Source organism: Chanodichthys erythropterus, chromosome 24 (assembly GCF_024489055.1).
Source record: "Chanodichthys erythropterus isolate Z2021 chromosome 24, ASM2448905v1, whole genome shotgun sequence".
Classification (NCBI taxonomy): domain Eukaryota; kingdom Metazoa; phylum Chordata; class Actinopteri; order Cypriniformes; family Xenocyprididae; genus Chanodichthys; species Chanodichthys erythropterus.
In genome coordinates this window covers 30,153,246-30,166,718 of record NC_090244.1, presented here as the reverse complement: position 1 = coordinate 30,166,718, position 13,473 = coordinate 30,153,246, and the positions used below count along the sequence as shown (strand labels likewise).

General features: G+C 38.8%; 1 protein-coding gene across 1 annotated transcript in view; it reads left to right on the top strand.

Annotated features, from left to right (window-relative positions):
• The first annotated feature begins 8,012 nt into the window (after window positions 1-8,012).
• The window catches only part of LOC137015341 (deleted in malignant brain tumors 1 protein-like), a 45,475-nt gene continuing 40,014 nt past the window's right edge, over window positions 8,013-13,473 (top strand). The window contains exon 1 of the mRNA XM_067380240.1: window positions 8,013-8,257. Within this exon, the coding sequence (XP_067236341.1) occupies window positions 8,191-8,257 (67 nt within the window). The 5' untranslated portion in view covers window positions 8,013-8,190. The remainder of the gene's footprint in view (window positions 8,258-13,473) is intronic.

Sequence of the window (13,473 nt, the reverse complement as noted above, 5' to 3'; positions counted from 1 at the left end):
AATATATACTCTTTTTCTATAGTACACTGCAAATATACTAACAAAAAATGTACCATCATTAAATATATAAAAAGTATATTAGTATCATATTTTCACAATACAACTTTTTTACACACTTTAAAATAATTGTACTTTAGTATATTTTCTAAAAAATATACTTGAAGTGTAAGTTCAGTTTATTTTTTAAAAGTATATTTATTTGCACTTTATAAAAATATATTTGAGGTATATTTTAACTGTGTACTGAAAATGATCATTGTAACAATGCACTGAAAGTATATTTAAAAATACATTATTTAAAGCTGCAGTTCGCAACTTTTTTTGTGTTAAAGATGTACAAAAATTATATAATGAGAATATACAACATGAATCCATTTTCCAAACCGTGTTTTTGTCTTAATAAACTGGTAGGACTCGCCGCAGAGTATCACAGTAACTGCGTGACACGCCATAGACATACACGGAGAAAAGTAGCTCCGGCTAAAATGTTCCTCCGCAAGACGCATTCAGTTCTGTTTATTAACTAACCTGAAAGAACCGGAGAAAAGTGCTGCTATTGGGAGGTGAGTTGTAGTTTACCAGTTAATTAACGTTATTTTATTTCCTTTAACAAACGGAGAGCGATATTTCGGCTTGATATCTCCTTTTTGAGTTTGTGTGTGGTGGTTTATGGCACATGTTTGTATGTAGCACCAAAACATTCATATGATTGGTCAAATCGGCTCGTATTCTGTACGATATGAATTCATAAAATGTTTTATGCTTGACTATGTACCGAAAACAATATCGACATGCCATTCTGATACAGTTCCTTGCTGCTAATCCTCATTTACTGTTCAAAAATAGTATTGGTTCAATGTAGGAATTTAGACAGACTATTGTAAACGTGAATAAAGGGTTGAACATGCTGTCTTATATCTTTGGTATATTCTGTCAACAGATGCTGTTCTTCACGAGTCTCTGCAGTCATCATTGTGCCATCAGACACAATGAGAAGTTCATCAGAAAATGGAATATAATGTGTCATTTGTATTTGTGTATAGAGGGTCACTATGGTCCAATATTTGTTTTTTCTTTAATGAAAAACATGGTAAGTTTAAATAAAAACTTGTATTTGTTAACGGAATATGTCTCTTCATTAGTGATGTTGTTACATTTTATTTATTTGAATGGCCTTGAAAACAAATGCATTCAACTTTGGGAAATGTGTTAAACTGTTTAAATAGTAGCACAACTGAGATTATGTAATTCAAAGTACAGTAGTCAACATTTGAAGTGGATCAAAAAAGTTAGGACAACTTTGATTAAAGGTTTTGATCTGCTTCATATTATACAAAGTATAAGTAATAACAAAGTGTATTGTTATTGACTGCAAAGTGTGTAATGTTTAATATTTGGAATAAGCCAAAGGTACTGAGGATACAGTATATACTATTACCTGTAAAATAATATATTCAGTGTATATTGCTTGTGTTTTCTGAAGACACTCATAATTATTTTGTAATGTACTTAAATCACAAATAAAGTGTACTTATTACACAAAGTGTACTCATAACATACATAAAGTATACTTACAACACATAAAAGTATACTTATAATACAACGTATATTTATAACAAATAAAATATACTTATAACACAAATTAAGTACACTTTAATCAAGCATGTAATTAGTCCCTACACAGGCATATACTTAAAAGTGTACTAAGTATACTTGAAGTTGTTCCAATTTAGCACACAAAATATACTTAAATTTGTATTTTAATACTACATAATTACAACTTAAATATACTTAATACACAATTAGTTGCTTCAAAATAGCACCCTTTAAGTTAACTCATCATTAACACACTTGAAATGTACTAATAATTAGTCTTGCTGCAAGTATACTTAGCATAGTTTTTTTCACTAGGGATTCCAAAAGCAGTCATGGGGAAGTCTGCTGACTTGACAGTTGTCCAGAGGACGATCATCAAGACCCTCTGCAATAAGGGTAAGCCAAAGAGGGTCACTGCTGAAAGAGCTGTTCGCAGAGTGCTGAGCCAAAGCATATTCATGGAAAGTTGACTGGAAGGAAAAAGTACAAGTGAAAGGAATGACCGCAGGCTTGAGAAGATTATCAGGCGAAGCCGATTTAAGAACTTAGGAGAGCTTCAAAAGGAGTTGCCTGAAGCTGGAGTCAGTGTATCAAGAGCCACCACACACAGACTTCTTCAGGAAATGGGCTACAACTGTCAACGTACCAACAATCAACGTACCAAGCCACTTCTGAACCAAAGACAACGTCAGAAGCGTCTCACCTGGGCTAAGGAGAAGAAGAACTGGACTGTTGCTCAGTGGTCCAAAGTACTCTTTTCAGATGAAAGTAAATTTTGCATTTCATTTGTAAATCAAGGTCCCAGAGTCTGGAGGAAGAGTGGAAGAGTGGTCCTGCCAAAGGTACCAAAAGCTGGTTCAATGACCATGGTTTTACTGTGCTTGATTGGCCAGCAAACTCGCCTGACCTGAACCCCATAGAGAATCTATGAGAGGAAGATTAGAGACAGCAGACCCAACAATGCAGATGAGCTGAAGGCCGCTATCAAAGCAACCTGGACTTCCATTACACCTGAGCAGAGCCACAGGCTGATCGCCTTCATGCCACGCCACATTGATGCAGTATTTCATGCAAAAGGAGATATTGGGCGAATAAAAATGAACATACTTTACAGAAGCCTGACATTTCTGTTTAAAATATCCTTTTTTATTTTATGAAGTATTCTAATTTATTGACAAGTATTCATTTTTTTCAACAATAACACAGCAGTACAATCTTATGTTGTGACGACTGCTTCTCAAACCTTGGGGAGTTTAATGCAGGATTCACAAAACGCTAGGTGTTAAAATATGGATCAATGCCCAGTTTATTTGGACCAGCTTGCTCCTCTGAATCTCAACCTTTAAATATGATTAATAATTTATATTTATATTTTCTAGCGATCATTCAAAATTCAGTTTTGTATGTGTGGTAGATTTTCCCCTACGCACCTGACTTAAGTTTACCTGATCTTATGGGGTGTCTCCTAATCGACACCCAATAATATTTCGGTCAATGTCTTGACCCTTTTAAACCTAGTGCTCCCTAATTTGCTGCACAGCAATAACCAGATCGACTCCAGACTATGCTTTAGAATATGCTTTATTCACGACCGGGGGACCTCGTATCAATCACAGAGAATCCCACCAGCAAAAAGAATACAACAGTTTATATAGGATAGGAGCATGGCAAAGCATTCTACAATATGATGGGTTCTTCATATGTCAAACCCTCATGTTACTAGGTAAAGCAAGATCTGCTCAAGTCACGTGTTTATTAGTTTGTGGTTACTCAATATCATATTATATTTAGATAGTTTTCTAGCTGTCCCTAGGTTTCATTTCCTTTTCTTATATTTGGAAATAATTCAGAAACATGCTGACTTAGGCCCATGCAAGCAGCGTTGCAGTTCTGGAAAATGGTGGTTCTGGAGACTAAAATGTTCCTGATGGTTTCACACTTGATTCTTCACCTTAATTATTTTGCAGATACCGTGTCTTTTCTTCTCCACCTGTTTTTGTCTGATCCCGCTGACCCAATGAGTTTTGCTGTCCATTGTTCATGCCTTAATTGCAATTTTTAGTATTGCATTAGTATTGCATCCTTCTCATGAGCATTTAATAATTTTTACGGCATTACTTTCGTTATGTTCTTTGTTTATTTAACATTAAAGTTTGTTTGAACGTTCATGTTACGTGTTGCTGGTAGAGAGACGAGGCAGATACGGATTTCCACAATTATACACTTCTTTAATGAACAAGGCAGGAGGCACCAAACATACACTTAACATAAACAGAGAACAGACGAGGAGTGAATGGAGTGAGTGCAATATAAAGGAGTGCTGACAATAGAGTCCAGGTGCAGGTGATCCGTGATGATGGGGAGCTGACGAAGGAAGTGAGTGCAGGTGTGGAGAACAGGAGGATCTTGGGATATGGAGTCCAGGGAAACAAGGGATCTGTAACAGTACTTCCCCCTCCCGGAGGGGGGTGGGCGCCCTTGAGACCTCAAGCCGGAGCAGGGGGAAGAGCAGGCTGGAGTGGAGGTCTCCAGGGCGGGCTCAAACGCCATAGCGTCAGGGGCCGAAGGCAGCCATGGCGGGTCAGGGGCCGAAGGCAGCCATGGCGGGTCAGGGGCCGAAGGCAGCCATGGAGGGTCAGGGGCCGAAGCCTTGAAGCCGTCGAGCCCAGGCGGCGCTGAAGGACCGGCGGGAGATGGCGGAAACCACGGGTCCGCCGACCGAAGCGCAGCCGGGGCTCCAGAAGGCCGCAGTAGAAGACAGACGACATACAACATAGTGAACACCGGGGGGAGTGAGGAGGCCAACTGGAACTGAGGGACGGAGGGACGGAGGGACGGAGCAGAGACGGAGGAGTGCAGTCCAGAAGTGAGGGCAGGCCGACGAAGGAACAAGGTGTGAACGGGGGCAGGATGGAGACTGGTGAGACTAGTGGACTGATGGGCCATGGTGGAGACGAGGGAGGTTGGAGCCAGGGTGTAGGTAATCGCCAAGAGGTCCGAGGTGGAGATCTGGGCGAAGGAGCGTGAGGTGGAGGTTCAGTGGAGATACAAATGGACGGAGGTGGGAGAGGGAGGCAGGGAGGGGAAACAGTTTTAGGGCTGTATGTTTCAACAACAAAGTTCATCATAATAAAGGGCTCGGTGGCGGCAGGAGCGGTTGGCTCGGCGGCGGCGGCTGGAGCGGCTGGCTCGTAGGCGGCGGCTGGAGCTGAGGGCCAATCCATACCCTCAAATACAATTAAGATTCCCGTAGGAACGGGCACGGGCTCTGGAGAGACTGGAGCGAGCTCTGGAGAGACTGGAGCGAGCTCTGGAGAGACTGGAGCGGGCTCTGGAGATACTGGAGCGGGCTCTGGAGATACTGGAGCGGGCTCTGGAGACACAGGAGCGGGCTCTGGAGACACTGGAGCGGGCTCTGGAGATACTGGAGCGGGCTCTGGAGACACAGGAGCGGGTTCTGGAGACACTGGAGCGGGCTCTGGAGATACTGGAGCGGGCTCTGGAGACACTGGAGCGGGCTCTGGAGACACTGGAGTGGGCTCTGGAGATACTGGAGCGGGCTCTGGAGACACAGGAGCGGGCTCTGGAGACACTGGAGCGGGCTCTGGAGATACTGGAGTGGGCTCTGGAGATACTGGAGCGGCTTTCTTCCTCCTCCTCCGCTTACGGTACCCAGTGGAGGAGTGTGGGTTCCGTGTGGAGCAGGCAGGGCGTTTGCTGGAGGGGTATGCGGAGGAAGACGGAGGTTGACCGACTGGCCCGGCCAACCCTGTTTCTGGATGGACCAGAGACAGACACCCATCCTGAACCCGATCTACTACGAATTTGGAGTCATTTAACCATAAAATGGAATTTATGGTTTCGCTTAGGGAGAATCGGTAATCGGGTTCACCAAAACGGATGGTGTCATCATCTAGTCCATCCAAAAACAAGGAGATCAAACAAGCTTCAGGCCAGTCAGACAAATAAGCGAGCTCAACGAACTCCTCCACATACCTCTCCAGCGAACGACCAACCTGCAAGAGCCCGATGAGACGATCGCCGGTAGACAGATGAATGGGAGGCGTTGGAGGAGCGGGAGCCGGGGAGCAGAGGTAAATCTCCATTGTTTAGTGGAAATCCAGCAGTTAACGGTCCGTTCTTCTGTTACGTGTTGCTGGTAGAGAGACGAGGCAGATACGGATTTCCACAATTATACACTTCTTTAATGAACAAGGCAGGAGGCACCAAACATACACTTAACATAAACAGAGAACAGACGAGGAGTGAATGGAGTGAGTGCAATATAAAGGAGTGCTGACAATAGAGTCCAGGTGCAGGTGATCCGTGATGATGGGGAGCTGACGAGGGAAGTGAGTGCAGGTGTGGAGAACAGGAGGACCTTGGGATATGGAGTCCAGGGAAACAAGGGATCTGTAACAGTTCGCCGGTTCCCGCCTCCTTCTTCCCAAATCTACTGACCTTGTTACACAAGCCGTTGAACTTTTAAAGGCTGGAACTTCAAGGACACATCGGATGTATCCTTCACGGCCTTAAATCACCCACAATCCTTTGCACACATTCCAGTTCCCAAAAATAAACTGAGGTATAAATAAACAATAATAATAAATAAACAAGTACGTAAAAAATAATAGAGACGTTGGGCCTCATTTATAAAATGTTGCACAGAAACTGTCCTAAATTTGATTTTACAATAATTTCTCAGATGTGCGTTCCTGTGATTCATAGAATACATGTAAAGCAGTTCACTGAAACAGTCAGCGACAGTTTGGCAGAGCTAAACAATGGTAATCTGTTTATTTTTGTCTGTGTCATCGGTCTCCGTGTGTGTAACGTGATCAAAGTGATTCTCCACTTCCTTCTTCACTCAAAGTTTTATCCTTGTGCTCCGCCCCCTCCACCAGGCTGAATCATCATTGGACATTCACAGTCTGTCACTCAATCTTTTTTGTTTTTGTTTTGTTTTGATATATAGAAATGTGACCTGGATATGAGTAGCCGCGTGATATGGCTGTATATCAGCATGGCTGTAGATACAGCCATATCGCACGGCTACGAGTGTGATATTGCGTTTATACAACAGTTCGATGGCACGAGTGTGTAAACAAATAAAAACAAAAACGGAGTGTCTTTAAAACCCTCTTTTGTGCAGCACTACTGACAAATCTCAAGTTGTCAGTTGGACCAAGCCTCCGTTACTAACTCTAAAACGTCATTTTAGAACTAGTAACGAAAGAACGTAGAGTCGCTTTGAAACTCATTGAATTTTGTACAGTATTAGAGAGCGAGAGAGAGAGATCGCCTGAGAGAATAGGCTATTACCAGTCTGATATATTGGGGAAACGTATTCGGCGACAGGTGAAATAATTCTTTGACATGGTTAAAAATAATGAATGGTTTGTTTTTGTTTGTTTAGCATATATTGACCCCGTTGTGCTCTGTCTCACTGCCTGTATCCACTTTTGTGTCCTTAAACATTCATTTTTTGGGGTCGACAGCTTATAAAAAATGATTTCAGGTTTTTTTAGGTTGTTAGCTGTACACATTGTCACACAGAAGCTTTAAGACATTGTTCTGTTTTTTGTAATAAGTCAGAAAAGACAAGGAGGCAGCCTCACGCAATACAAAGTCAATGGAGATGGTTGGATTGTTTCCCCCCGGTGGGCATGGTTTTCAGATTATACTAAATGCGCTCTGTCTCTATATAAAGGATGTAAGGTAATTATTATCAAATTTAACATAGCACAATTCGATTTGCTCTGGAACAAATATTAGATTAATGAGACCAAAGATTGCCCGTTTAATGTACTCAAATTGAATTATGTCTCATGTTTAACCACTATAAGAGCCAGCGGCAAATCCCCGAAGCACTGCCCGAAAATGAAGCAGTTCTCGGCAGGTACACGAGCACTGAACGTCCGCTGACGGCCTGGAGCTCGCATCTCCGAAAACGTCAAAACAAATTGACTATTTATTTTTAAATAGTTAAAATAGATGCTATTATCAGATTTGAGAACCAGACAGAACTGTTTATATATATATATATATATATATATATATATATATATATATATATATATATATATATATAGATAGATAGATAGATTAATAGTATCATTTTGTAAGCTGACAGTAGTTTGAAAAACTTTAACATTTAACTTGCCAATTTTTTCATCTTTGCAACTACTAACAATGCATGAATCTGACTGCTCTTCTCTGGAACTCCAGTTTCATTTAGTGCATTGCTTTCATTTCATGTGACTCCACATATAGTACATGTGAACTGTGAGGAGAGAAAGCTGTAGCTTATAGTACATCATGAGGTGAAGGATGAATCAGCAATCATGACAGTCAGTGTTGTACAGACAAACAAATTCACTCTCTGAACACACTTGAAGGAGAGAGAGAGAAAACGCGATAGAGGAGGAGTAGAAAGGAGTGTTCAAACACGCACTACCCTTTCCTCTTTATTTGTGCTGACACTGAAATCTCTACTCACAATACTCCAAACTTACAGCAAACTCTATCCCAGCTCTGTTCTACAGGTAGCAAAGTGTCTTCTGGATTGAAGAGCAGTGCTTCAGATTCATCAGGATGTGGATGGTGCTGCTGGGACTCGTGTCTGGATTGCTGGCCTCCTCCAGATCAGAGGCGACCGCAGGTGAGAAAACCCGTCAGAGGGATCATGTCTTTGTGTATTATTGACTATGAATGGAGCAGTGCTGCTGCTTGCCCTTGTGAAAAAAGAAGTGCACTTTAAAGTGTACTTCTTATTAGGTGTGGGACAAAATATCTATACAGCGATATATCGCTGTCCTTCTCTGTGCGATATTAGAATCAATATGCTGGTGCCAAATATTGATATTCTAATCAATAAAATAAGGTGCTCTAAATAGATTTCCCTGCTTACTGTGTCCCTAATTCAATATGGAAGCTTAAGTGTAGCAATATTCAATTTGAAATGTAATATGTATAATGGCAAAGCAGGGGCATTTACAGGCAGAGGAAGTAGAGCACAAACAGAGAAATGTCAACAATCCTAAAGTTTATGTTCGTCCGTCAGTGGTAGAACCAGAAAGTTATTAAACCATAGATATTTATGGTTAGGACGACTCGTAGAGAACGCGCCTGGCGCACTTTATCGTGAGTGTGGTCGCGTGTCTGTAGAAGTGCTGAAACAGACACGTCGAGTGAACGGTGCTTTACAACAGGTTACTTCCTCATAGAGAGTGATTGACAGGGCAGGCCGGAGACGTGATCGGCTCAGAATACATTTTCAAATCCACACTGAATTTTTGCTACATTCATTTAATGAAAATACAATCACACTTGTTTTAACTGTGAGTGTAAATGCAATTAAGAAAAATAACATTTAAATGATAATTTTTTGCTTGAAAATGTTAAACTGTTTCTGTATTTCTGTATTTTCATTTTAATTTTGCGTTGAAATATGTTTAAATTAAATATTAAAACTAATGGAAATAGCAAATGTAAAATTGAATGGCAAATTGAATATTGCTACACTTAAGCTTCCATAGTCCCAAACCCCTAAATTTCAGTTTGTGAAAATGATATTGAAATAATTTTGGCAATTTTTTCCATTTTAAATCATCATTTTCATGTCACTACCGAGACAGTTTTAGTCCATTGTCTGAGACTGATTTAACCACACTTCTAGGGAATGTGTAAATGTGTTCAAAAGTCTGAAACTTTTATTGAATGTCACTACCAAACCTTTTTTCTGCAGTTAAAAGTATTAAAGTACAATAGGCTACATTACTATTACATTAAGCACAAATACAGTACTCTTCTCATAAATGACACTGTCAAATATGTAGAAAACTGACACTCCAAGTGCATTAAGTAACACCATAAATTTTAAAGACTATAAAAAAAAAAAAATAAAAAAAAAACATTAACAGATGTAATTTTGGAAAACACACAAGGTGAAAAAAAAAAAAAAAAAAAAATATATATATATATATATATATATATTTTTTTTTTTTTTTTTTTTTTAACATGTGCGAGAGATTTTTAAATACATGCGAGAGAAATATAATGGTGGGGAATGTGTAATGTTGTTTCCAGATGATTTATTCCTCACATGAAGCTTTTGCACATCTCTTTGTGTTGTACCACATAAGCAGGAAATGAAAGCCCACACCCTGCCCAAATAATGGTTTTCACAAGATTCTGCGGTTACTGTGGTAATATTTTAATATTTTAAAGTGTGTCATGAGGGAATGATGAGAAACTCTCAATCAGTGCTTAAGAGTGAGTCTTTACCGATTGCTGTTTAATAATGGTGACCGGGAATAAACTCAGCTCCTTTAAACTTTTGTTTCCGTAGTTCAAAGTAAACTAGTGAAACACTTGAAAACAGCGATATTTGTTCTGTATTTGTTGTTACTGTCTGAGAAAACAACTACAGATGATTCAGTGACAGAGCGGTCCGAATTAATCCAAATCGTTTCAGATCATTATGCAAGCATGTTTGGCCAATTCACGGAAAAGAAATAATGGAAACAAAAGAAATGATTCATTCATGAATGATTGGTAACGCTGGTTCCGTCGACAGAAATACTGGACACACATAATATCTGCTGAAATATTCCCAAGGAAAATGTTTCTCAGGTCAGTTGGAGGAGCGTGAATGTTACAGAGGAGCAAGTGTAGGATCCAGATGCAGCAAACATTTATTCACATAAACATAAATAAAAGTAAATCCAGGCAAAACTGATAAATCCAGACATGGGGCAAGGAAAAACTGACAACAAGTGCACACATACGTAACATCCATGGAAGGACAACACCAGACAAAGAACATGAGAAACACTGGGGTATATATGTACACAAGGGGAAACAGGCTTAATACGATAACATGGAAGCAAGAAACACTTGGGGAGACAAATCAACATGAAAAACTACAAAGGACTACAAAACATGGCATAAGACAATTAGCTTGTAGCTATCTCTGGTCTGTACAATATATGTATTGTGCAATGTCCCTGTCAAATAAATAAATAAAAAAATAGCCCAGTGCGCAGCTCAACAAATATCTGCTAAAGATGTACTAATCTCTAAAGCCGAAGAGGCTGTGATGTCCCTAGTGGAGTAAGCCCTCAATCCCAAGAGGCACGGTAAATCCTGAGCCTGGTAGGCCAGGAGAATGGCATTCACAATCCAGTGGGCCATCCTTTGCTTGGAGACAGCTTTTTCCTTCTGCTGTCCTCCAAAGCAGACAAAGAGCTGATCTGATCTTCTAAAGCTCTGTGTGCGATCCAGGTACAGTTGTGTGAAAAAATGCCCCCATTCTGATTTTTTATGTTTTTGCATGTTTGTCACATTTTAATGTTTGAGATCATCAAAAAATTTAAATATGTATCAAAGATAACACAAGTAAACACAACATGCAGTTTTTAAATGAAGGTTTTTATTATGAAGGGAACACAAACTCCAAACCCACGTGGCCCTGTGTGAAAAAGTGCTTGCCCCCTAAACCTAAGAACTGGTTGGGCCACCCTTAGCAGCAACAAATGCAATCAAGTGTTTGCGATAACTTGCAATGAGTCTGTTACAGCGCTGTAAGAAATAACTTTAAGAGAATTACAAAGAAACAAGTAACAAAAAATCTCAGGTGAAGGAGAGGTCTCAAACCCAAAATAACACCATGTTGGAAAAAGATCATCTTCTTATCAGTCCGACGATCACAGGTAATTCACAGCACTCTAAGGTACTTATACTGTTAGGATAGACAATAATCTTACGTTTGGAATCAATTTAGCAAGAAAGTGCTCTGATTAAGTTGTTTCAAGGCAAGTGGAAAGAACTATTGCAATCTTTTTTAATACATGGGGAAATATGCTTTTGTTTCATGTAGTTACAGGGTAAGTAATAAAAAAAAAAAAACCGCAAACAATCTGATATCACTTGGAAACCTTTATTTGAAAAACAACTTATTTCAAAACAGATTTAAAGTTCTTCTTAATCATTTCTCTTGCTTGGCTTCCTCCTCCTCTTGTTTCTCTTCTTGTTTTCTTACTTTATAAAGTAAGTACGTGTAAATATAGGGGAACAATATGTGAAGTCATGGAAATAAAAGGGTAACAACCAGGAAAATGACAAATGATTTATACTGTAAGTATTTTATAACTAAGGGGTACTTATACTATTATGATAGACAACAATCTTATGTTTGGAAGCAATTTAACGAGAAAGTGCACTGCTTTAGAACCTCTGTCTGCCACAGCCTGATATAATATATAAACAGGGATTGGCACTGTGTTTTCCACAAATGTTCCCAAACAATTTTATTATAACAAACTCATCAGCTCTAAAATACTTTTTAATTTTTAATTTTAATAAAATTAATTTTCTGTTAATTTCTTTATTGCCCAGTTACTTTAAAAACATGGCTGTTGGCGTGTTTTTAAATTAATTGGAGCATAAGGAAATTAATTAAACCCAATTTTCTTACTGTATGTCTGCCACTTTCAATTTTGCTTTAAAATGTCGTATTTTATGATTTTTTTGCCATATTGTGATGAACCATTGAGGTATCACCTGAGGTTACTTAAAAATGCATTAAAAGAATAGGTCTAGCGACATGTAGAATACTGTGATATGGTCAACTACAGCATTAAACACACATCTGGACATAACTTTTAATCAGCTAATTTTAAAGAAATTCAAGAATAAAGATGACTGCCATTTTCTTGACAACACATAATAGCAATTATTGTACAGAATCTGCAATTATCAATTGACAGGTGAACTCATGAGATCACATAAAGACATTCTATGACTCTTTTAGGGATAGTTCATCCCCCCCGGAAAATCATCATTTAGTCATTATTTACCCGCATGTCATTTCAAACCCATTTGACTTCCTTTTCTTCCATGTGGAACAAAAAAATAAATATTTCGAAGAATGTGTCAACTGTTTCTTTCCATAAATTAAAGTCAATGAGGTCTAAAAAACATGCACACACACACAAGTTTGTTTTTGTGAATTGTGGGGACATTCCATAGGCGTAATGGTTTTTATACTGTACAAACTGTATTTTCTATCCCCCTACACTACCCTACCCCTAAACCTACCCATCACAGAAAACATTCTGAATTTTTACATTTTTAATAAAACATTGTTTTGTACGTTTTTAAAGCTATTTTAAAAATGAGGACTCATGAAATGTCCTCATATTTCATGTTTATATCGTAATACCAGTGTAATACTCAGGTGCATAGTTTGCGGGGGGGATGGGGGGGAGGTAGCCATATACTATCAGTGCGACTGTAACCAATTACTAAAACAGCCGTCTGTTTTGTTACTTCATTTTTCAATAGCGTCTTATCAATGACAAAAGTATTCACATCGGTGTTTGTTTTCTTCCTTAATTAATCTGACTTTTGAACGAATTGGCTTGAATGAACGATTTAAGTAGCTCACTCATTAAAACGTCGAATCGCTGCCACCTACTGGCGGTTTCAATATTTAAACATAATTTCTTTCTTTTTAGAATCACTCCGTTATGTTAGAATTTGGTTATAGATAAATTCCATAAAGTTATGATAGATAGATAGATAGATAGATAGATAGATAGATAGATAGATAGATAGATAGATAGATAGATAGATAGATAGATAGATAGATAGATAGATAGATAGATAGATTGAGAAGAAATAGGCTAAATTATCCAATAACGCTACACATAAAACAGATTTATTTCTTTTAATTAAAAAAAAAATAATAACAGGCAGCATACCAACGCTCAACCCCCCCAATGTTGAAACCAAAATTTGTGTCCTCATAAATCACAAAAACATGCATTTTTTACTTTTTCAAAATAACTTTTATTACAATAAAATGAACAACCA